The sequence below is a fragment of the Ceratotherium simum genome, chromosome 18 (genome assembly GCF_057802395.1).
Source record: "Ceratotherium simum simum isolate JZ-2026a chromosome 18, ASM5780239v1, whole genome shotgun sequence".
Taxonomy (NCBI): Eukaryota; Metazoa; Chordata; class Mammalia; order Perissodactyla; family Rhinocerotidae; genus Ceratotherium; species Ceratotherium simum.
The window spans coordinates 8,711,401-8,735,907 of NC_141917.1; the positions used below are offsets into that span (position 1 = coordinate 8,711,401).

The 24,507-nt window shown below is 47.6% G+C and overlaps 1 protein-coding gene across 3 annotated transcripts; it reads right to left on the reverse strand.

The window, feature by feature from the left end:
• Positions 1-300: 300 nt before the first annotated feature.
• Positions 301-24,327, reverse strand: CMBL (carboxymethylenebutenolidase homolog). Of its 3 annotated transcripts, none has more exons than XM_004427125.3 (6): positions 24,176-24,327; positions 10,894-11,127; positions 8,530-8,637; positions 4,906-5,048; positions 2,464-2,555; positions 301-1,020 (listed from the first exon to the last, which is right to left on the reverse strand). In XM_004427125.3, exons 2-6 carry the CDS (start codon positions 11,106-11,108, stop codon positions 841-843), a joined length of 738 nt encoding a protein of 245 aa, XP_004427182.2. In that variant the 5' UTR covers positions 11,109-11,127; positions 24,176-24,327; the 3' UTR covers positions 301-840. The 3 variants fall into 3 exon arrangements, with proteins under 3 accessions (XP_004427182.2, XP_087299247.1, XP_087299246.1); XM_087443121.1 differs by having other exon boundaries at positions 24,072-24,279; XM_087443120.1 differs by lacking the exon at positions 24,176-24,327 and adding an exon at positions 23,978-24,164.
• Positions 24,328-24,507: the final 180 nt, after the last annotated feature.

The following is a 24,507-nucleotide window of genomic DNA, read 5'->3' on the forward strand; positions in this document are numbered from 1 at the left end:
GCTGAGGCCGCGTCCCACATACAGCAACTAGAAGGATGTGCAGCTACGACATACAACTATCTACTGGGGCTTTGGGGGAAAAATAAATAAATAAATAAAATTTTTTTAAAAAAAGTTTACTTTAAAAAAAAAAAAAAAACCTGAAACTCTACCCTTCACACCACCACCCTTCTGACTCAACACAGATTTCTGACTCAGCCCCAGACCCTGGGACCCGAAAATGCCAGTGTTTGGGAGACAGCTGGATGGTAACTCTGATTCATCGTTTTTTGTCAGCTGTTAGGAAAAGCCACAAACTCAAAAATTCAAAAAGTAAGTTTATTAGCTTGATATAATTAGGTCAATGCAACCCTATTCTAATCTCAATATTTTTCATAGCGAATTACATGAAGGTGACAAATTCATCTGTATGAAGACGGGAAGATCCATGTCTGATTGACGAGGGACGTTAATCCCCCTGAGGTGACAGGTCATGTTTTCACGGCTCTGCCACATTAGTCACTCTAAGGGACGTGCTCAACTCAAGGAGGGGAAGGCCACCCTGAGCTGTCTGCTGCTCCCTGAAGAGCCGTGAGTTTTGACTAATCGTCAGGCTATCACTCTATCATTCAATCCTTCAGGAACTGACCTGTTGTTAAAGTTTTTATTTATGGACATGTTAAAAATTAAATTATTTCATAATTAAAATTTCCTACTGAATTTGTGTTTCAGATGAAATAAAGAATTTACGGATTGCTTGATTTATTTTATACAAAGTGAAAATTAAATCAAATGATCTAAGTATTTAAAAGCGAATTTCCGGATGAAAGCTATTTCCGGAAGGTTTGCCTGTGGCCACCACTAGACATACTTGTTCAGCCACTCAAGTAAATTCCTTCTCGCCTCGTCAATATAGGGCTTGTCCTCAGGAGAACAATCTTCCCTCTTCCGATGCACGAACCCGTGAGTTTGCCCGGAAAACGTTTTGATTTGGTATTCCACCTTGCAGCGTTCTTTCAACTTCTGGGTCAGCAGAGAGACCTGGTAGGCAAAAGGTTTCATGACAACATGATTTTAACCCTCTAGTAATATTTCCTATTCTCCAAATCTCCTGTGAAAACGCATAAAAGAGATTTAACATCAATGCTTTAAATCAAGTTCCACAGCTATAGTGAATTTTTTACTTTTAATTTTTTTTTTTTTTTTTTTGTGAGGGAGATAGGCCCTGAGCTAACATCCACGCCAATCCTCCTCTTTTTTTGCTGAGGAAGACTGGCCCTGGGCTAACATCCGTGCCCATCCTCCTCTACTTTATATGGGACGCCGCCACAGCATGGCTTGACAAGTGGTGCATCAGTGCGTGCCGGGGATCCAAACCGGGGCCACCAGCAGCAGAGCGAGTGCACTCAACCCCTACGCCATGGGGCCAGCCCCTTACTTTTAATTTTTATAACTGACACAGATCTTACCTTCGGCAAAGGAGAGAATTCAGAGCAATACAAAAATGATACATCAATTATTTGAAATTGTATTCATATATTTTAGATATTATTCAATATATAATACTCAATATATCAACATATAATTCAATATATTCAAATATAAGTTATTTGAAGTTTATATTAATATAATATATTGGTTATGAATAATGACAATAGGGCCGCCCTGTGGCTTAGCGGTTAGGTGCGTGCGCTCCGCTGCTGGCAGCCCGGGTGCGGATCCCGGGCCTGCACCGACGCACCGCTTCTCCAGCCATGCTGAGGCGGCGTCCCACATACAGCAACTAGAAGGATGTGCAGCTATGACATACAACTATCTACTGGGGCTTTGGGGGAAAAAATAAATAAATGAATAACGACAATAATTTGTCGTATAATAAACGACTGCTTTGGAACCACAGTTTTCTTCTGCTTTTTTCTTATCAACGTGCTGGATTTAACACACCCATGTCTTAAGGACACAGATTTTGTGATAACTCGTGGGTTACGAGTTGCAGGGACGGGGGTCTGGCCTACTTCTAGGCCCAGTGACCACGCAAAGAGCACTCTGGGGGGTTACGATCCCACTCTAAATTCCCAATAAAACCCTCCTTTAAAACTTTAATGTTGTCGGGGCCAGCCTGGTGGCTCAAGAGGTTAAGTGTGCGCGCTCCGCTGTGGCGGCCCGGGGTTCGCCGGTTCGGATCCCGGGCACGCACCGACGCACCGCTTGGCAAGCCATGCTGTGGCGGCATCCCATATAAAGTAGAGGAAGATGGGCACGGATGTTAGCCCAGGGCCAGTCTTCCCCGGCAAAAAAAAAAAAAAAAAAAAAGAGGAGGATTGGCAGATGTTAGCACAGGGCTGATCTTCCTCACACACACAAAAAAAACTTTAATGTTGAAAAATATTTGGAGCAACAAATGAACTCTTTAGGACGTTTTCCCCAAAATGTCAAATCATGTAATTAAATACAGAAATGAGAAGAAGAAAGATGCCGACTTACTTGCTCAAGAGGAATCACAGCATCGTTTTCAGCAAAAAGGAACAACGTGGGATTCTTTAAGTTGTACACGTCTTCGGAGTCCTTGATGATGCCTGGAGAACGGGGACAGAACACGAGGGTATGATTTCCACACACGAGACACGGAAAACGACATGAGTTAGGTTTGAATTTTCAAAGTAAAATATGTGCTTTGGGGGTTTGGTTTATTTTCTCTTTAGCAAGTCCACAGAAGTGGCCTGGCCTATAAAATCAGTCTCAAAGAGAAACTTATCTAGTCAGGGCTTCCCTCTCCCCACTTCATTCACTAGGAATCAGGCCATTAAATTATGGAATTAGACCCTGACGGTTGCTGGGCATGTAAATACACAGGAGCAGCCTGAAAAATGCTCCCTCTTGGTGCTGTGCCTCCATTTACCAAGAGGTGGTAACTTTCAAATCTGGACCATCAGACCACTATTGTTCTAGAAGTTTCTCACAGTCTACACAAGCCCCACGGGTTCTGACTTCAGTGTGCTCAGTGCCCTCATTCATTAGGTGGAGTGGCCGTTTGACAGGGTATGTGTGCTCAGACGAGACCAGGCGTGAGACTTCCTGGGCAGGGCACCTGGTCCCAGCAGGCCATCTGTAACAATCAGCTTTCAGCCTTCGTTTCAAAATTTTAGAGGTCGTTTAGTCAAAAGCATGTTCTGTTGGGGATTCAGACAACTGGGGGTGTGACCGCTCCTGAGGAAAATAAGCAAGTTTTGCAATATGATGCCATTTTTAAAGTAGCGTTAAAGACAAGATGATTCTGACACTTGGTAGGGAAGGTTTTATCCAAGAGGGACCACTGCAGGGGGTTTTGCAGTAGGGCAGAGATCGGGCTCAACCCGAATACAAGGACAAGTGGGGATTTATGGCCAAGGAGCAGCGTGGGGTCAGTGGATGGAAAATTACTAAGAGGAAGCATCGGGGTAAGGAGGGTTCTGGCCAGACGCCTTGACAGGGTTCTTGCTGAAGGCAGGCCAGGTGACAAGGCATCCAGGGTGGGGGATGAGGCATTTCATCTGATATCACAGGTGAGGGATTCCCCCTACACTGACCCAGTGAGCAGGACAGAGCCCAAGGTTGGGGCTACTCAGAAAGGGGACTCACAGAGGGGCCTGACTCAGTTTGGCCAAGGAGAGAGACCAGTCAGTAAGTAGGAGAAAATAATGGGTAGCTTCTTTTTTCCATTTACTGTTGGCAGCACAGCAAAGCCAGGGAACCCAGAAAGCCTCCCCTCGCCTGTAACTCCTCCCAGGGAAGCAGGGAGACACGGGAAAGATGGCCACACTCCCTGATCTGCTCTGTTAAGACCACGTTATGTGGCAGGACAGCTGTCTGATGCCCCAGGGCCTCTTGAGTCCAGCCAAGCTCTGCAGCCCATGCACTGCACAACAGCGGCCAGAAGGGGGCGCTGGCGAGGCATCCACTCAGGAGCGCCTGTGGCTATTATTTCACACACAGCCCTGCACGGGCCAGGGAAGTCAAATTACTGAGTTTATTTCCTTTTGTGGAAGCAAATATTTAATGGGCTTTTTTAAATGCTAAAAGTAAGTGAAAATACCACAGTGAGGAACCATTAAATATAGTAGTATGAAAGGCCAAATTTCCTGTCTTATTCTTTTTTTAACATTTTTATGGTCTGAATGCTTCTATATTGTGAACTTAGTATGCCGTTTCTATACACAGACAATGTTCTTATTTCATTGCTCGGATACCTTTGGTTTGTTTTGGCTGAAATGTTTAGGTTGCTATTTACATGCTAGAGTGGGTTTTCCTTTTCTTTCTTTCCTTCTTTATAGTGTGTGTGCGCGCGCATGCAGTTGAGAATAATTCGTATCTTGGAAAAATATTTTCATAGATGTTCCTCATAAAAACATTGTTTGGTATTAACCATAAAAACAAAAACAAATAGGGGGCCGGCCCGTGGCGTAGCGGTTAAGTGAGCGCGCTCCACTGCTGGTGGCCCGGGTTCCGATCCCAGGCGCGCACCGACGCACCGCTTGTCAGGCCACACTGTGGCAGCGTCCTACATAAAGTGGAGGAAGATGGGCACCGATGTTAGCTCAGGGCCAGTCTTCCTCAGCAAAAAGAGGAGGATTGGCATGGATGCTAGCTCAAGGCTGATCTTCCTGACAAAAAAAAAAAACAGAAACAAATGTTATCCCCTTCATCCTAGGTGAAGAAGTCGAGCCCTCGGGTTAGGTGACTTTCCCAAAGGCACGCTGTTGGGACCCAGGACTCCTTGCTCCCAGGGACATCCTCTAGTTCCTGCATTACAAACTTCTACCTCTACCTGCAGATTTTTAAAGCCAATTCCCATAAGATGGGCCCTCTCTGCACAGTGGGGCTCATGGTTATCACCACTCCACCAGGCCTTCTGTTTTCATTGTGTAAAAATGCACAAGGCCTATTTACCATAGACAGACACTCCCGCCCTGATTTCTGTGTATTTCAGCATCACATGATGGACACCAACTCCACCCCAGCAGAATCCCACGATGCCAATTTTCCGGGCATGATACTGTTGTTTCAGAAACTTCAAGACAGCCTCAACCTCTCTAGAACAGAAAGAAAAGATATTCAAGACTCAAGAGGTATTTTGTGAGCCCCTGGGAAGGGCGCTAGGCAGCAAGTGCCATGCTGCTGGGAACCGGGCTTTCTCAGCAGCAGTTTCCTGAGGCTCTAAGATTCCTACTCTCAGAGCTTCATCCTGATCCTCCTGCCCCAGTGGAGTGAGGAGTGGAGTGACGCATCTCCCACAGGGCTCCTCACCAAGCCCAGCCTCCTCCAACCACCTGACAGGGCTGCAGGCAGGCTCCTTGCAAAACACCAATCAGACCGGCTCACTTCCCAGCTGAAAGCTGAGTGACAGCCTTCCACAACATCGGGATACAGGCCAAAGGCCACGCACGGCTCCTAAGACCTGACCCCAAGATCTGCCCCCACCCAGCACAAACCAGTCTCCTCTCTCCTCTCGGCAGGCACTAGCTGCAACTGGGCAGCTCCCCAAACTCTGTCTGACTTGGCACATTCATTCCCTCTGCCTAACACCTCAACTCTGAATCACTCGTCTCCTCGTGCCCGAAGAGCAGAGCAATATTTGGAAAGCCACCAGGACTATTTAAGCCACGAAGGGACCAAGAACAGTGACCCTCGTCTTGCAAATGGTTCGTTTACAAATTGGTTGTTTGGAACTCAGAAGCATTTTCGACTGGAAGCAATATACCAAAATGGAGGCAGGGCTGTAGGGCCAGCTCAGACAGTTCTGTTTGATCTGATAAGGAAGAAATGCTGTCTGTTTGCAATTTAAAAGTAACAAAAAAGGAGAAAGCAATTCTATTGCACTTCCTTTTTTTCTTTTGATCATAACTTATCTTTGAACACATTTAAACACAGGTACCATATATTCTGTGTGCAAGTAGTTATTTCTCTAATGTTAGAGGAGCAATAATTAAGTGATTCTGCAAAATAAAATGGAATAAGCAATAGTTTTTGTCATTTTGGTTTTTAAATTTTTCTTGAATGCTTTGATCTTAAGAATAATTGAATGGGAGGGAACAAGGAAGAGGGCATTTCTATAAAAATTCTGTAAGTGACCCCAGGGAACATATCTGTGCCTTTGTTGCCTAATCTGTGCCCCCACTTTCTGGGAGCACCAGGATTGACATTTAAATGAACCTCCCCTCCCCACGCTGGGTCCACATACTCTGGGGGTTCTGCCCTGAGTTCCAGGAATGGTGTATGTGGCTCAGGCCTGGCCAATCTGAGCACAGCAATTTCCTAGCCATATTGATCGGTGTAAGGATGGACTTGTGACCCAGTCATAACCGTTAGGGCAAAAAGAATTTTGCTGGGTTACTGGGAAAGGGGCCAAGAGGGAGGCTGGAGCTGCTGCAGCCATCTTGCCACCCAGAGGCAAAAGCTATCTGAGATTGGAACCAGCATACAGGAAACGGAGCTGAGAGATGTTGGGAGGACAAGTCCTGGGGATATCTTCTGAGCTATGGACCAACCCCTGCCTGAAGCCAGAAACTACCTCTTTTCAGTTCCATAAACCAATAAATCCCATGACTGCTTAAGCAGTAAGCATTCAAGATGGGTTTTCTATCACCTGCAAACAAGACACTTGACCAGATACGAGGACTTCGCCCTACTTTCAAAGTTAGTGTTTCCATTTTATGTCTCATTTTGATTGAAAACGTGCAGCTCTCCTTTGCCCCCGTGGAGGAGCACCCCGGGCTGCTCTGCTGCCTGCCAGAAACCATCAGTCTGATTTGTGTGCACAGATGGAAGGCAGACCCTCAGAGCTTTCCTTAGAAAGTAGTGAAACGTCCTTCCTCCCCCACCCCCCAGCTGAATTTCGTATTCTTAGCATCACGGTCTCTCTGGTTCTCTTGTGTTTCTACTTCTAATTTACTCTAAATGTCTTGCTCCATTTTGTTTTCTTAGGGTTGTAGGTTGAGTCCCGGCGAGGAAGCCTTGGAAATGGTAAGTGTGCGGAAGGTTTACTCCCCAGTAATCCGGGGTCAGCACTGTGGCAGGGAACAGAGCGGGGCAGGACTGGCAGAGGGAGAAGCTGGGCTGCAGTGTGGTCCCCATGAAGGTTCAGCCAGCTCTACAGGGGCACTCTGGAGCTGGGGCGGCCCTTCAGGGTCCCCCGACTTGGGGTGAGGGTGCCAGGCCTTCATACTCCTGCAGCGAGACTCCCAGGACAGGGCAGACTTAGGACAGGTGGCTGACGTCCTAGAGGCAATCCCAGAGAGAGCCATGGCCCTGGTCTCCCCCTGCAAGACCCTGAGGATAACACTCGCAAGTACAGTCCCGGGTACCCGGCCAAGCTGGGAGCTCCCAGGGCAGCGTGCAGCCTCCCCTGGTCTGCACGGAGACCCTGGGGAGACCCTGGCCCCTGCAGGCCTGGACACCTGGCCTGAGCCACAGAGCACTGCTGCTCCGCACAGGCCCCCCGGAAAGAGGGTATGGCCCCAATGAGCGTTGGGAGCGAGGCAGGGCTGAGGAGCCAGGAAGCGGACTCAGCAGGCCCCTTCCAGCTGTGAGCGGAGGTCTGCCCAGGGTCCACCAGCCCAGAAGACAGAGGGGCCAGCAGCCCTGAGTCAGCTCCAAGGGCAGGGAAGCCCAGGGCACTCTGGCAGGAGAAGAAAGAAGTGGGGAGTTCCAGGGACCAAGTGGCCACAGGCAGAGGCCACATCATGATCAGCTGCCGTGACCCGGGCTTGGGGGAGACTCACGTGCAGGGAGGGAGAAGTCAGGTCATGGGAGAGGAGAGCGCTGAGAAGGACAAATGGCCAAGGTGAGTCAGGCCGGTGTTGGGGACCCCTTTTGCCCTAGGCTCAGGTCTGCAGCAGGGGCCTGACGTTAGAGAGCACTCCTGCCTCTTTCCCCCTCCACACTTAGTCCTCAGACAGAAGAAGAGGGGATGCAAGTGGCAGCAGAGAGCTCTAGTCCTTGCTTCTGGACTGGGCAGAGCTAATTTAATCAAAGGCTGCAGGCTTGAGGATTCCCCCACTTTTCTCAAAGTCTCCCTGGGCTGGGTGGGTGGAGCAGGGTCAAGGTCTAGGCTTGGGGGAGGGGGTGGCCCTTGGGGCCTCAGATCTAAAGCCACAGTTTCCAATCAGCTGAGCAGTAATGGGGCTGGCATTTGCTCGAGTTTCTTTTCTCTGCCCTTTGTCTCAACTGGTTCTGCAGCCAGGAGGGGAAAGAAGGAGTGTTGACCCTATGGACCCCGAAAGCCCCATTGTCAAGGGAAATCGTACCACCCAGTGCTTTGGCGAAGTTCTCTCGGCACCGGAGCCAAGAGGAGTTGCTCAGAGAGGGAAGCAACTGCGCTGGCCAGGGCAACAAGCAGCATGCTTGTTGGTTTCTAAGCTCCCAGTCCATAAACTTGCTAAATGAAAACGTATCCCTTGTGCTTTAGGAAGGACTCCCTTAGCCGTGGCCTCTAAGTCCTACACGGAGGGAGGGTGGTGGTGTGTGAACAGTGAGGCTGAACCCACCCCACCCACCCCCGACCTCGCCACTTACTTATCGATCTTTCTGGCATTTCTTGTTTTCACCCACTCCGGGAAGATGGACCAGTCCCCAGAGGGGTCCCACGCCTCTTGCCCTACAAAGAAGTCTGGAACGATGGTTCTGTAAAACAGGGAGATTAATTGATCTTCGTTTCGGAGCTGCTGGGACTCAGTATCTGCTTACCTTCTTTAAGAAACCTGCTATGTCAGCGGTTCTGGCTCACAGGGAAAGAAAAGGAGTAGTCAAGAGGGCCAACTTTGATGGCAACAGAGGCCAGCTGGCGCCAGGCCAGACCATCTGGGATTTCACAACCGTAGGTGAACCAGCTTTGGCAGCCTTACAGCCCGGCTCATCTGAAATAATGAGCCAATCCGGCCAGCCCGCGCCCCGCAAGATATCACAGCACAGGGCGAGGGGACCTGTAGCGAGGGCCTGGGGTGGGTGCTGCAAGGGCCCCTCCTGTCCCCAAGGAGTGGCACCTCGCAGCCAGCCTCTCCCGTTAGCCTCAGGCCAGAAGGGCACACCTGGTTAGCACGTCCAGTCACTATGACCAAGCAGTTTTCCCAGCCTCCGCCCATGATGCCAACAGGGCACAATTTCCTGCCCAGAGGGTATAGTCTACAGCAGCTTCTAAAAGGGGCTGCAGAGGGAAAACAAGCAGGCCAGAATGCAGGGCCATCTCGCATGTAAGTCAACCCCTCTGGCCAGGGACCTATTTCCTTAAAAAAAGGGTCATCGCCATGGAGGGAGGAACAGCTCCTCCCGCGAGGGTGGAAGGAACACTGAAATTGGGTCAGAAGAATCTACGTTCAAGTGTTCTGCCCTGTAACCTCAACAGTCATTTAACCACTTTTAGCCTCATTTTTTTTTTAAAGATTTTATTTATTTATTTTTTCCCCCCAAAGCCCCAGTAGATAGTTGCATGTCATAGCTGCACATCCCTCTAGTTGCTGTATGTGGGACGCAGCCTCAGCATGGCCGGAGAAGCGGTGCGTCGGTGCAAGCCCGGGATCTGAACCCGGGCCGCCAGCAGCAAAGCGCGCACACTTAACCGCTAAGCCACGGGGCCGGCCCCACTTTTAGCCTCATTTTCTTGACCTGACAACTAGAGACTGAACCCTGCACCGCCCACCCTCAGAGGATTATATTGAGGGCAAAATGAGTGGGAAAGGGCTTTGTAAAGCCAGGCGTCTTTACTCATTCTTCATGCTCCGCCTCCATCTCAAGGAGCCACCGTAAGACATCAGAAGCCCTGACCCCATTCAGTCTGCTGGTTGCAGCTGGGTGATCTGCGGCAACTGCTACCTCTCTTTATGCCCAGGTTTCCTAATCCGAAAAATGGGAACAACGACGGCCCCACCCTGGGGAGTTGTTGGGAGGACAAGGGCAATTATCCCTGTAACCCCCTGAGCCCCTGAGCACGGGGTCTGCCCAAGGTATTAGGCAATCGGTGTGGGCTACTGTTTTTATTCCTGGGCTTTCCCCTAGAAAGTGGAGTTGCCTCATCTTCCAGAGAAAATGTAGGGGCATGAAAAAGTGAAAGATCAAGTGGAAGTCCTCTTCTCCATCAACACTACATCTGCATCTCGAGCGAGTGGGCGAGCTTCCTTTAAATCGGTTTCTCTACGTAGGAAAGCGAGGTAGGTACGCCCTCTGATGTCCAGCCTCCCTTTTGGAGAAAACAAAGGAAATCCGGAGTGCGCCACACTCAGGGTTTGCTGGGTTTCACGCTTTCTGAAGCTGGAGAGGAAGGAACGGTTCCTCCTCTCCTCCAGGCTTCACTGAAGCTGTTTCCAACACCAGGGGCAGCGAGAAGCAAACAGGTGACAGTATTCACCGAAGGGGCCATGGCCACGTGATCTGACTAAGGCGTAACCTTTGGGAGATGAGTGAGGCCTCACATGCTAGTTCCAGAACAATCTAATTCAGACAAGGCCATGACAGTTTGTGTTTAGACCGGGATAATCATGGGCGCCCTGCCTGTGAAACCTGACCCAAGGCTGAGATGCTTCAAGGGCCAAGTAATGGGTGCGTTTCAGAGCTGGTGAGGTCTGCCTCAGGGGTCCTGCACCTGTGTCCCGCAGGGCCCCACATGAAGAATGTCCAACAAGCGTCCCACTAGTCTACAGGGCCAGGCACTCCCGGAAGGAGCTGAAGCCCGGGCAGGGGTTGCGAGCAGCTGGCTTCCACTGGACACCAGGTGGGTGGTTAAGGGGCAGATGACATTCCCCACTGACCTACCCCCCAGTGAGAGAAGGAAGTAGCTAATGTAACTTAGAATAGTCAGGGTTTTTTGGTTTTGTTTTCCCTGAAAGGAACAAAACAAATCACAGAAATTTACAGAATTTAAGCAAAGGAACTGAATTTTATACATACGTGTATCCATTTCCTGCAATCATGTCAGCTATATATCTGGTATTGGGCAATTGCCAGCCGAATATATCCTGAATGATAATCACAGCTTTGTCCGTGTCAATGTGGGATCTGGTGACATAAGCCTTGATGTGCTCCACTTGAACTTCATGCCCCATCCCTCCATACTCGAGCTTATGGCCAATGTCACAGGGACAAGGATGAGCTTCGTTAGCCATTAGAGATATTTAAGTCGGGCTACAGAGAGAGAAACGTGCGTTATATTCTGAATGGTGCAAATCCAAAAATCATAAACAGTAAGTAAACTGAGATGAGGAGTACAGAAAACAATTTAATTTTAACTATACTCATAGTGTATTCACGCAAGAAATCAATGATCATTTCTCGTTCTGGCAACACCGCAGACTAGGGCTAATAGGAACCCATTCCCATTACACACACCAGAAATACTAGAGTGAACGTAACCAACAAATAAAGATAAAAATGGTGGAGCTCATAGGAAAAAAGGGAACAAGCCCCAGCCGGGACTGGAGAAGAAACTGGAGAGCCAGGGTCAGGATGGCAGGAGCAGATGCTGCGGGAGCCCAGGGATGTTGGGGACAGGCCAGACCCAGGAACAAGTCCTAATGCAACCGGGTGCTCAGGATTCTGTGTCCAGTGAGGACTGGGGACCCCAAGAGACAGGATTTGAAACTGAGACCTCCCCACGCAACGTCAGAGCCATCAAAGGTTCATATTTAGTGGGGAAAACAAACACAAAAAACAACAACAAAAGAAAAACTCTGACAACCAGGACTAGGAAGATGCTAAGGAAGCCCAGGAAGGGAGAAAAGCAACCAACCCCCCAAATTTACACTGCCCTTTCCAAGTAGGAATACCCAGGCTGAGAAATTAACATAATGCTGACCCTGGCAGTGAAGTCCCCAGGCCCCTGGCAGAAGCAAACGCAATTCACTTTACAGTAAGACTTTCACATCCAGGCCAAAAAACACTGCCCATCAGAGAGAGGCTCACTCAAAGAGCTACACACAAGGAAGTGCTCCAAATCCACAATAATCAGGAGAAAGTTATGGCAAGAGTCGAGAGTCAGGTAGAAATGAGGAAGGGACCCGAGCAAGTCTGACCAAATAAATAGAAAGCACGAAATGAGAAGAAAAAGAAAATTAAAAACCTATCACCTACAAAGCAAGAAATAATGTGGCTGAAATAAATCCAAATACATATAAATAGATTAAACTCACTATTTGAGACAGATTCTCCAATTGAATTTTTAAAAAGACGACGTTCTAGGGGCCGGCCCAGTGGCGCAAGCGGTTAAGTGCGTGCGCTCTGCTGCGGCGGCCCGGGGTTCGCCAGTTCGGATCCCGGGTGCACACTGATGCACCGCTTGTCAGGCCATGCTGTGGCGGCATCCCATATAAAGTGGAGGAAGATGGGCAGGGATGTTAGCCCAGGGCCAGTCTTCCTCAGCAAAAAAAAAAAAAAGAGGAGGATTGGTAGATGTTAGCTCAGGGCTGATCTTCCTCTCACACACACACAAAAAAAGACGACATTCCATCAGAGAAGAGAACCTGGGAATGCTGAACACGAAGATACAGATCTCTTCATTAGCAATCAGAGAATATACAGTCTTTTCAAGCAGATGTGAACAGTTACCAAAACTGCCCACGTATTAACCCAGAACTCAAGTCAACAAAGATTTTATATAAAACATGAGATATTAGTACAATGAAGAAACTATCATAAAAACTCAAATGGTTTAGAACTGAATCACAGTGATAACACTATGCAGCAAAAGTTGAAACAATACACTGGTACTCAGAGAAATATTTATAGCCTAGATTGTGTCAGAGAGGAAAAAACTTTTCCTCTACCTTCTTAGGTTCAGTGCTCTGGGCCTGTGAATTTAACTGACAAAAGACAGATTAACAGGAGAAAAGGACTGGGCCGGCCCTGTGGCTTGGTGGTTAAGTGCGCGCGCTGCAATGCTGGTGGCCTGGGTTCGGATCCCGGGTGCACATCGAGGCACCACTTCTCCGTCCATCCTGAGGCCGAGTCCCACATACAGCAACTAGAAGGATGTGCAGCTCTGACATACAACTATCTACTGGGGCTTTGGGGGGAAAAAATAAAATAAATAAAATCTTTAAAAAAAAAAAAAAAAAAAAACAGGAGAAAAGGCATACGATTTTTATTAATATTTTTAATTTTAAGTACACAAGGCCTTCACAGAAAAGAAGTCAGAACCCAAGAAATGGTTAGACTCAGGGCTTATATACCATTTTAACAAAGGGTGATAAATTGTGGAGAAGTGGTTAGGAAATATATGGGGAGAAGTGATGGAAGATGAGGGTTATTTTAGTAAGGTTTGTGTATGCAGACTCATCTCGGTGACAGCTCTCCAACTCTGGTGATAAGAATCGTCCCTTCCTCCTGGGTGTGAAGGGGAGGATTGATGCCCTGCTTTTGGACAGAAAGCGGGAGGGCAAAGTGCTCTTCTTGTGTCTTGTTTCCCAATTGCCTTCAGCTCAAAATGATGAACATGACAAAGTGCCATATTTTGGGGCGACACATTCTGATCCTCTTCAACAGCATATATTAGACAAGAGGAAAGAAGGAAAATAAGCTAAGCGTCTAATTCGAGAAGCGAGGGGAAAAAAATAGAATAAACCCTAAAGGAGAAAATAATGAGATAAAAATGATAGGAGAAGATTAAAATTTGATTTTTTTGAAGAGTTGTAAGAAAGGCATATCTCCAGCAATATGGATCAATAAGAAGGAAAGAATGATAAACATACATACAACAACAACAAAACACTACGTGGAATGAAAGAGGTGACATAAGTAAAGATTTTGTCTTAAAAATCATAAAAATTAGTATGAAAAACTTTATGCTAATAAATTTGGAAACAGAAAAAAACTGACAAATATGCAGAATGCCTAACTTTAAAAATCTATGTAAAAGAAGAAAAACGGGCCGGCCCTGTGGCTTGGTGGTTAAGTGCGCGCGCTGCAATGCTGGTGGCCCGGGTTCGGATCCCGGGTGCGCATCGAGGCACCACTTCTCGAATCCCGGGTGCGCATCGAGGCACCACTTCTCCGTCCATCCTGAGGCCGAGTCCCACATACAGCAACTAGAAGGATGTGCAGCTATGACATACAACTATCTACTGGGGCTTTGGGGGGAAAAAATAAAATAAATAAAATCTTTAAAAAAAAAAAAAAAAAAAAAAGAAGAAAAACGGTGGTGAGACAGCACCAGACTAAAAGAAATTAAAGAGAAATCATATGGGGGACAAGCGAGAAAATGAGTATGGATGACAGCTGATATAATAAATTATTATTAATTTTCTAAGGTGTGATAATAGTGGTTATGTAGGAGAAAGCTCTCATTTTTAGACATGTGCTCCGGCGCTGGGAATGAAGCATCAGTATCCGCAATTTACTCTCAAATGGTTCATAAAACACAAACGCACTTGGGGTCGGCCCGGTGGCGCAGCAGTTAAGTTCGAGCAGTCTGCTTTGGTGGCCCAGGGTTCACTGGTTCAGATCCTGGGCACGGACCCACTCACTGCTCATCAAGCCATGCTGAGGTGGCGTCCCACACGGAAGAACTAGAAGGACCTACAACTAGGATATACAACTATGTACTGGGGCTTTGGGGAGAAAAAAGAAAGAAAAAAAGAGGAAGATTGACAACAGATGTTAGCTCAGGGTCAATCTTCCTCAAAAAAACAAAAACACACGCACAGACACACACATACAGACACATAACGCAATTACGGCAAATTTCTAACAACGCTGAATCTAGATGATCAGTATCCAAGTGTTCACTTTCTCTCAATTTTTAAGGAACAGCCAGGAGACCTGGATGGTTGGAACAGACCCTGGAGACCAGGAACAGAAAGATCAAGGGAGGGGCCGGCCCCGTGGCTTGGCGGTTAAGTGTGCGTGCTGTGCTGCTGGAGGCCCGGGTTCGGATCCCAGGTGCGCACCCACGCACCGCTTGTCCAGCCATGCTGAGGCCGCGTCCCACATACAGCAACTAGAAGGATGTGCAGCTATGACATACAACTATCTACTGGGGCTTTGGGGGGAAAAATAAATAAAAAAAAAAAAAAAACAGAAAGATCAAGGGAGAGGGAGAGTGGGGGATGGTATAAGAGAGGTTTTGGTTCTTTGTTTTTTCCTCACTATGAGATGGAAGCCGTTGGAGGGGTCTGGGAAGAGGGGTGGCCTTATTTGACCTGACTTAAAAGTATCATCAGAGGTGCTGTTTTAAGAAGAGATCGTCAGGTGACAAAGGAAGAGAAGAAAGTCCAGTGAGGTGGCTACTGCAATGATCCAGGCAAGAGATGACGGAGCTTCCACAGGATGGTAATGGTGAAGAGTGAGGATGGTCAGGGTCTGGAGAGATGTTGCGGGTACCGCACACTGGTTTTGCTGGTAGATGGCACGTGTGGGGCATCAGACAAAAAGAGGAGTCAGTGATGACTAGGGTTTTTGCCTCAGCAACTGGAAAAGGACAGAGTGTCTTTAAGCGAGAAGAAGGGACTGCGGGGAGAGCAGGCGTTAGACCAGGACTTCAGTTCGGGGCATATACATTTGAGCTGTCCATTAGACACGCTGAGTGGACAGCTGGGAACAAGACAGAAGCTCAGGGCAGGCGTCCACGCTGAAGCCATGAATCGGAGAGTGATGAGCATACACATTCGAAGCTCATGATCTGCAGATTCCATATTGAGGAATTTGCCTACTCGCTAAGTTGACTCGTAACTCCACCACCAACACTCGCGGTGCCTTTGCCATCATCCACGGACCTGTGCCGAGCAGCGAAAACACCTGAGTCACTGACACGCACGGTCCAGCCAAGGCCGACCACGGTGACGCCCTGCCTTCCTGCTTCGGCTCTCCCATGGTCAACAAGTGTCCTTCTCGCAGTCGATTTAGTGCCACAACTTTCGCATTTTTGTGCTTTTCGTTAGTGATTTCATCGTTTAAGAATGGCCCCCACGCACAGTGCTGAAGCGCTGTCTGGCGCTCCTGGGTGCGAGGAGGCTGTGATGTGACTTAGGGAGAGAATCCGAGCATTGGACAAAGCTCAGTTCAGGCATGAGATTCAGTGCTGGCGGCCGTGAGTTCAACGTCAATGAATCACCAATATACATAAAATCAAGTGTCTTTAAGGAGAAACACACATCAAACACGGTTACGTACTGATCAGTTGGCAGCAATGTGACCAGAGGCTCGCAAGAACCTGCCTGTGCTTCCCCTCAGAGCAATGGTTCAGTATTTGCTGGTTCAGTGTTCACGTGACTTTACAGAACATAACTGTGAATAACGAGAATCAACTGTGCATAGTATTGAAAATCTTGAGAATGAATGACATCATTCAGGGAATGGCAATAGATACAGAAGAGAAGACTCTAGAAGATTGAGCCGTGGGGTCCTTCAACATTAAAGACTTTGGGGAGATAAGAAGGAACCAGCGAACGAGTCTGAGAAGGAACAGCCAGTGAGGGGGAGGAAAACCCCAGGCGTGGTGTCCTGGAGCCCAGCGAAGAAAGAGTTTCGAGAAGAGGACAGCATTCTGCAAGAGGCCTGAGGGATGCAAACTGAGCGGGACCACAGGGCTCAGCAAAGGAGAAGTCATGGTGAGCTCGGCGAGAACGGGCATGGAAGAGCAGGGTGGGGGACTGCAGTGGGCTTAAGGGAATGGGGGGAGAGGATGGGAGACAGAGAACACAGAAACTCTTCCAAGACTTCTGCCAGGAAGAGGTGCAAAGAGAGTGAGCAAAAGATGGAGGGAAGATGTGGAAACAAGTCTTTTTTTTTTTTTTTTTTTTGAGGAAGATCAGCCCTGTGCTAACATCTGCCAATCCTCCTTTTTTTTGCTGAGAAAGACTGGCCCTGAGCTAACATCCGTGCCCATCTTCCTCCACTTTATATGGGATGCCACCACAGCATGGCTTGCCAAGCGGTGTGTCGGTGTGCGCCTGGGATCCGAACGGGCGAACGCTGGACCGCCGCAGCGGAGCGCGCGCACTTAACCGCTTGCGCCCCTGGGCCGGCCCCAAGTCTTTTTTTTTTTTAATGATAGCAATTTCAGCATATCTGTATACGGATGAGAATGATACCATAGAGAGGAAAGCCACACCAAATCAAACCGATGGTGCTGGGGGGGACAGGGGAAGTGTCTCTGGCTAGGTGAGGGGATGGGATCAGCACCGTGAGGAGAGTGCCTTCTGTGGAAGCAGGGACAGGTCCTCCATGGCCCCAGGAGGGAAGGCAGAGGGTGTGGACACAGACACAGGGTGGGGTGATGTCAGGGCAGGAGGTGGTGGATGCTCCCTATCTGCATCTGTTTGCTCGGAGAACTAAGCAGCAGAGTCAACAGCTCAGAGTGAGAGCAGGGAGGAGGTGTGAGGAGAGACGAGAAGCAGAAAAATGAAGGACCAGGGAAAGGTGAGCGGTCATCCAGCCCCCGCTGCAGGGTGCAGGTTTGGAGCAGGAGGAGAGATGCAGTCAGAACAGCTTGGGCTCTGGGAAGCCATTCCAGGGGCAGCAGGGCACAGGGGCTCCGTGATGGGAGGACAGACTGGCCAGAAAAGGGATAAAAGATGTGGCGCAGAGAGACCCAGGTGAGAAAACAAATCACGGTGGATCCCCACCGACCACACACAGCGACTCCAACAGATGGTCAGAAACCTAAACAGGAAAGGCAAAAGCAAACTGTTAGAAGAAATAGGGGAGAATGCCTTTCTCTTGACCTTGGAGTAAGGCAAGATTTCTCACGAGAGACCCAAAAAAATAAACCGTAAAGGAAGGGACGAATAAATTTCATTTCATTAAATATGAGTTAGTCTGCTCAGGCTGCCATAACAAACTACCATAAACTGGGTGGGTAAAAAACAGAAATGTAGGGGCCAGCCTGGGAGCCTAGTGGTTAAGTTCCTGCACTCTGCTTCAGAGGCCAGGTGTTTGCAGGTTCAATTCAGATCCTGGGCAGAGACCTACATACCACTCATCAAGCCATGCTGCGGCAGCGGCCCATATACAAAATAGAGGAAGATTGGCACGGATGTTCGCTTAGGACCAATCTTCCTCACTAAAAATTAGAAAAAAAAAAAAACCAGAAATGTATTTCTCACAGTTCTGGAGGGTGGAAGTCCAAGATCAGGGAGCCAGCATGGGCAGGTTCTGATGAGGACCCTCTTCCTCAACAGACATTAGACAGTGGTTCCTGCAGACAGCTGCCTTCTCACTGGGTCCTCACATGGCAGAGAGAGGGACAGAGAGAGAGAAAAAGAAAGAGAGAGAAGAGAACAAGCTCTCTGGCCTCTCATAAGAGCACTAATCCCATTATGGGGGCACCACTCTCATGGCCTAATCTAAACCCAATTACTCCCCAAAGTCCCCACCTCCTAATACCATCACATTGGGGATTAGAGTTTCAACATATGAATTTGTGGGGGACACAATTCAGTCCATAGCAGTAGCCAATTGTGAAAAACACTTATAAGACAACCAGGGAAAATTTAACTGACTGGATATTCACTGTTGTTGAGAATTACTGTTAATGGGTGGGTGGAAATAATGGTATTGCAGTTATGTTTGATTTTTCTTAATGAGTCCTTATCTTTTAGAGCTACATGCTGATGTATATATAGATAAAATGACCAAATGTCTGGGATCTTCTTCACAATAGCCCCATGGGGGGTGGGGGTGGGGGCAAGCGTCCATGTGTTACAGTATCAAACTGGGTGCTGAGCCCAGGAGCCTCCTTTGTAATAGTCTCTCTACTTTTATATAGGCTTGAGATTTTCCACAACAAAAAGCTTTTAAATTTTTATTAAAATTTTAAACACTATAAGATAAAAGGCTCCATAAACACAGTGAGAAAACAAGATACAGACTAGAAGAAGATACTATTCTCAAAGCAGAGGACTTCGTATCTAAATAAAATATACTAAGAATTCTTATAAATCAACAAGAAAAAGACAATCCCAATAGAAAGATGCTCCAACGGGCAATTTACAAAAGGGTACACCTGAAGGGCCCATAAGCATATGAAAAGATACTCAACCGCACTGGTATTTAAGGAAATTATACTAAGAACAACAAGGCATCGTTTTACATCTTGCAGATTGGCAACAAGTCTACGAACATCAAGAGATCGTGCCCATGTATGGAAATGGGAGGGAGGGTAAACTGATACAAACTCTGGAAAGCAGTCTAGAAAGTCAATGACAAAGACACCTTGCAATCCAGAAATCCCAAGACTGGGTGTATTCCCTAGAGAAGTTCACACTGTGTGTGTGTGTGTGTGTGCGCGTGCGCGCGCGCGCGTGCATGCACACGTTCGGTGGGTATGGAAGATGGCTCTTGGTGGTACAGATGTAGTGGCAACAAGTGGAAGGAATCTAACTGACCACCAGAAGGAGAATGGGATACATTGTGATTTATTCATTGTTGTAGTTTGAATTGTGTCCCCCAAAAAGATACGTTTAAATCCTAACCCCCAGAACCTGTGAATGTGCCCTTATTTGGAATAGGGTCTTCTTATAGGTAATTAAGTTAAGATGAGTCATCCTGGATGAGGGGGGATGCACACTTAACCGCTTAGCCACCAGGCTGGCCCCGAGACTGCTGGCTTTAATTGTATTTGTTACATTTTATTTCCTTAAAAAGTTTTGATTTAAAACAACACTAAGATATCACCTCACGCCCGTTAGAATGGCTATAATCACCAAGACAAAAAACAACAAATGTTGGAGATGATGTGGAGAAACAGGAACCCTCATACACAGCTGGTGGGAATGCAAACTGGTGCAGCCTCTATGGAAAACAGTATGGAGATTCCTCAAAGAATTAAAAATAGAGATGCCCTATAACCCAGCCATCCCACTACTGGGAATCTATCCAATGAACCTGAAATCAACAATCCAAAGAGGCTCATGCACCCCTATGTTCATTGCAGCATTATTCACCATAGTCAAGAAGTGGAAGCAACCTAAGTGTCCCTCAACTGACGATTGGATTAAAAAAAATGTGTATATATACAATGGAATACTACTCAGCCATAAAAAAAGACAAAATCGTCCCATTTGCAACAACATGGATAGGCCTGGAGGGTATTATGTTAAGTGAAGTAAGCCAGAAGGAGAAAGACAAACACTATATGATCTCACTCATATGTGGAATATAAACCAACACATGGACAGAGAAAACTGTATTGTGGTTACCAGGGGCAATGGGGGTGGGGGGTGGACACAAGGAGTGAAGGGAGTCATATATACGGTGATGGACAAACAAAAATGTAGAACCCAAAATTTCACAATGTTAAAAACTATTAAAACATCAATAAAAAAAAATTTTTAAAAGTTTTGATTTGAAGTACACGGGACGAAATGTTAATATCTTTTAAATCTGGGTCATTAGAATATGGGTGACTGTTATAATATTTCCTGTACTTTCCAGAATGTTCTAAATATTTGTCACTAGAAATAAAATAACTGAATTTTAAGGAAAGAGAAATTAAGAGCGAGTCATTTCATCAAAGAAAATTCGACTCTAGTTTTCATCAGCTACATTATAGAACTATTACTAGTAAGAGAAGTCAGAACAATCCAGTATCAACGGATTGTAAATTTGATGTCCCACTGCACCCTATTTGTTGAGAACTGATTCCTTAGGCTGATTTCTTACCTGGGCTGTCCTACGAGGATGCAGAGACCAGGGGAAACCCTGGCCATTTCAAAGCAGCCTCGAATATGAATCTTTTACTTTATCTTCAGTTGATACCCACCTACAGCCAGGAGAGCCGCTCTCTGGACTGATCTCGCAAGCTTATTCTCCCACAGAAAGGGGTAGTGGCCAGGAGCGGCCGGGGTGTGCCGCACGTAGAAGGCTGGACTCCTGCCAGACCCTTCACGTGGCACAGCAGCTAAGCCCAGCCTGAACAGCCTGGGTCAAGGCCACAGTGGGCAAGGCAGACAGTTTCTACAGACTGCACCCACCATGGGCCCTGGCGAGAGCCCGGGGAACATACATACCCTTGACCTCTTCTGACTGTACTCTATGCCAATTTTCTGTATGTACCTTTCAGGATTTGGGCTCTTTCCCCCCCAAATGACACATTTGTCAAAACATAATTTTCAGGAAAAATGTCAAACCATGACTCTCATACAGATATAAAAATGAACTCATGAGCCAGCCCTGGTGGCCTAGTGGTTAAGTTCAGCACGCTCCGCTTCGGTGGCCCAGGTTCGGTTCCCAGGCGTGGACCTACACCACTCGTCACAGGCCATGCTGTGGCGGCCACCCACATACAGAATAGATGAAGACTGGCAATAGATGTTAGCTCAGGGTGAATCTCCCTCAGCAAAAAAAAAGGAAAATTAGCAACAGATGTTAGCTCAGAGCAAATCTTCCTCAGCAAAAAAATAAACAAATAAATAAAAAAGAACTCATGTTAAGAATTTTATTTTACTCATATGATAGGAGAGAATGAGGCAAATGTTACAGCTCGTTCAAAGGGAAAAAAAAGAAGAGCACAAATTTATACGGAGTAAAGGAATGCTGAGATTGCAAATGGAGACAAAACTGATTTTTCCACAGGAGGGGAGGAAGCCAATTAATTCTCCACCAGACAGGACAGAATTTACAAACCTATCAGTTACCCACGACTTACAAAGAGTTGCAAAATGGCTCAAATACAATGAATAGGGCTAGAATTAGACAGCCCAGAGGGGAGTGCTAATAGAGGATGGATACATTTCCACTGAAACAGTTTTTTCTATGTGACGTTATAGGGTCATTCATTGTAAGTGATAATGTTTCGGTTTCTTCCTATAAGGGGACGGGACCGTGGGTCTGACAGGTATGATAGGGTCCTCATAAAATGTGTGTCAGGAAGGGCTTTTCTGTATCATGGCAAGTAGGCTTGGCAACACATCCTGGCCACCTGAGATCAGATCTGTGGTCTCCACTGGGGAAGCTTCTGGAAGTCAGGGTCCTCTTCATGGCACCAGGGATGGCCAAGACATGCTCCTGCGAGGAGACCCTGGCAGGCACATTCTTTGGCAATGCCACACTAAATGCAGCACCAAAGCACAGGATTCCCCCATAACATTCATGCAAGATGCCACATGTGTGAACGATCGCAAGGCCCACTCCCCTACAGACTGACTTTTATGGTCCCTTGACAAAGATTCTCTCCTTCACCAAACTCTAGTCAGGCTCCTCTGAACTCTCTTCTCAACTAGGCCCTGACTTTTGGGCTTCCAAGTTCGTCTCTGCATCGTTCAGTTTTGTTCGTCTCTGCATCGTTCAGTTTTAGTGAGAATCCTGCTATGTCAGTTTAGCAGAACTCCCCACCCTCCATCTCTGATTCAGTTCCTCATCCTCCACCATCCCTCAGGGGATGTCTCATCACCCTGGCTTGTCTTCCACAAGAATCCTGTCAGTTTAGCCCGAATCCCCTTATCCCTGACGTTTCGTTAGTAATTTTCCACCCAGTGATCCCTGCTTTGCTCCTTGGGTATAAATTCCCACTTTTCCTTGCTGTATTCAGAGCTGAGCCCAATCTCTCTCCCCTGCTGTAACACCCCCCTGCAGTGGTCCCCACACCTATCCCGAGGGTCCTGAATAAGGTCTGCCTTCCCTTTAACGAGCGTCACGAATGAATAATTTTTTCCTTCACACCCTCAGCCCTGCTTCACACAGCAAGCGCCTCCACAGAGTTACAGGTCAAGACCCATGGGGATCACTGACACGTGTTCAATCCGCAAATTCCAAGGAGCTGCCCATCCTCCCTCTGCTCCTAAGGTGTAACTTCCTGCGGCATTTCTTTCCTCCTTATACATTTGTGCTTCTTGACTTCTTTTCTGAACCAGTTATAATATCTGCTTGGCTGCCTCTCAAATGAATAAAACAGAATCTTTAACGTGCTCATTTTTATATCTGTATAAGAGTCATGATTTTTCCTTTTGCAGAAAATTATCTTTTAATAGTGTAATAGAACAACATTCCCTTTTCTCCACTGGCAGTCAGAAAGGCGAGAAATGGGTGGTAAAGTACGGTCGGGTGAGCGTGGTTTTCCTGCCTGCATACCCCCAAGGATTTAAATAACTCAGAAGTCAGACTTCGCAATGCAATAAAGCCCTCCCCCAGAAATAGAGGAAACAGATTTTGACGCGCAAAGGGGATTGGCGTAGATGGGATTGTAACAAGCAAACAAATCCAGGAATAAATTGCCGGAAGCTTCAGAGATCTAGAAATGGAAGCCATCTGCAAGTGCAACAAAGGCAACCCTGAGATAATACAGGAAGGCCGTGGCTGCCGGGGAAGATCCGGAGTTTTCCTTTATTGGGTAACCACTGAACTTGCATGGCAATAGATTTTCAATGTTGCAGCCGGAAGGGCAGGGCCCCACTTATCCATATTAGATTCTGTGCATCTCAGCAACTCCAAATATTGAGGTTTTAGCAATCATGCTGTCTTTTCCATAGGCTCCATGGTCCAGGCAGCATTAATTAGGAAGTAGATGTGATGAGCGCATACTGGCCTGGGGACATGCCACGCCACTGCTTTCGGCCTTTCCTCGGGCTGTTCCAAGGCCTGGATGGCACTTCCCCAGAAACCAGCAGGCAGAGCTCACTTCTGACCACCTTATTTTAAATGGGCTTTGAAAACAACAGGTGGCATTTTCCATCAGCAAGGAAACCTCAATCTAGTACCCAGTGCTAGCAGGGCCTGGGATGCGGGACACCTTTGCCTCCCGACCCACATGGCTGTGGGTGTGAACTGTGCAGTCTTGCTTGAGTACACCTACCCGGCCTCCAGGAGGTCACACTCGTAGCCCCAGAATGTCCTCTCTTAATATCCATCCTTAAAAAATACTGCCAAATGTGGAGAATGATCTTCATGCCAACATGTTCATTTTTTCCCCATAGTTTTATATTAGCAGTAAAAACGATACAATCAAAATGTTCAACTGTAGGAAAATAGTTACAAAGAGTTCATATACAGTATGACTTCAACTATGTTTTAAAAACGCATAGCTAAACAATACCAGAACACATACCAAAGTGCGGTGGCTGGGGTTGCTTTTCTGCAACAACAGTGTACTGCTTTGATGAAAGTCAGGATTTGAAAATGGACTTTGATAGGCTCATTACCTGTGCACATGGCAAAGACCTCCTTTGCCTCGTGCAAACACACGTGCGAGCTAGAGCCGAGCAGAGCCACCTGCGCCTTTCCGTGCCCCGTGAAGCGCACGTACCTCGTCCCGCCGCCCGGAGCCTGCTGTCTGCCCGCGCGCGCGGAGGAGGGTGACCGGAGAGCGCGGCGCCGCAGCCCCGCCGGGCCCAGGGCAGACGGTCAGGGGCAAGCCGAGTGGGAGGCGCCGCCTTCCCGGACAGACGGAAGTGGACGCGGTGACGGAGGGCGGCGGGATCCCCGCGGGCCAGTGGCTGTGCCGGATTCCCAGCCTCCCGGGAAGGCAGAAGCCCGAGGGAGGGGCGCAGGAGACTGGAGAGGAGGCAGGAGAGGGCGGGGCAGGGGAACTTGGAGGGAGGCGGGAGGGAGGTGAGTAGGGAGAGAGGGAGAGAGGGA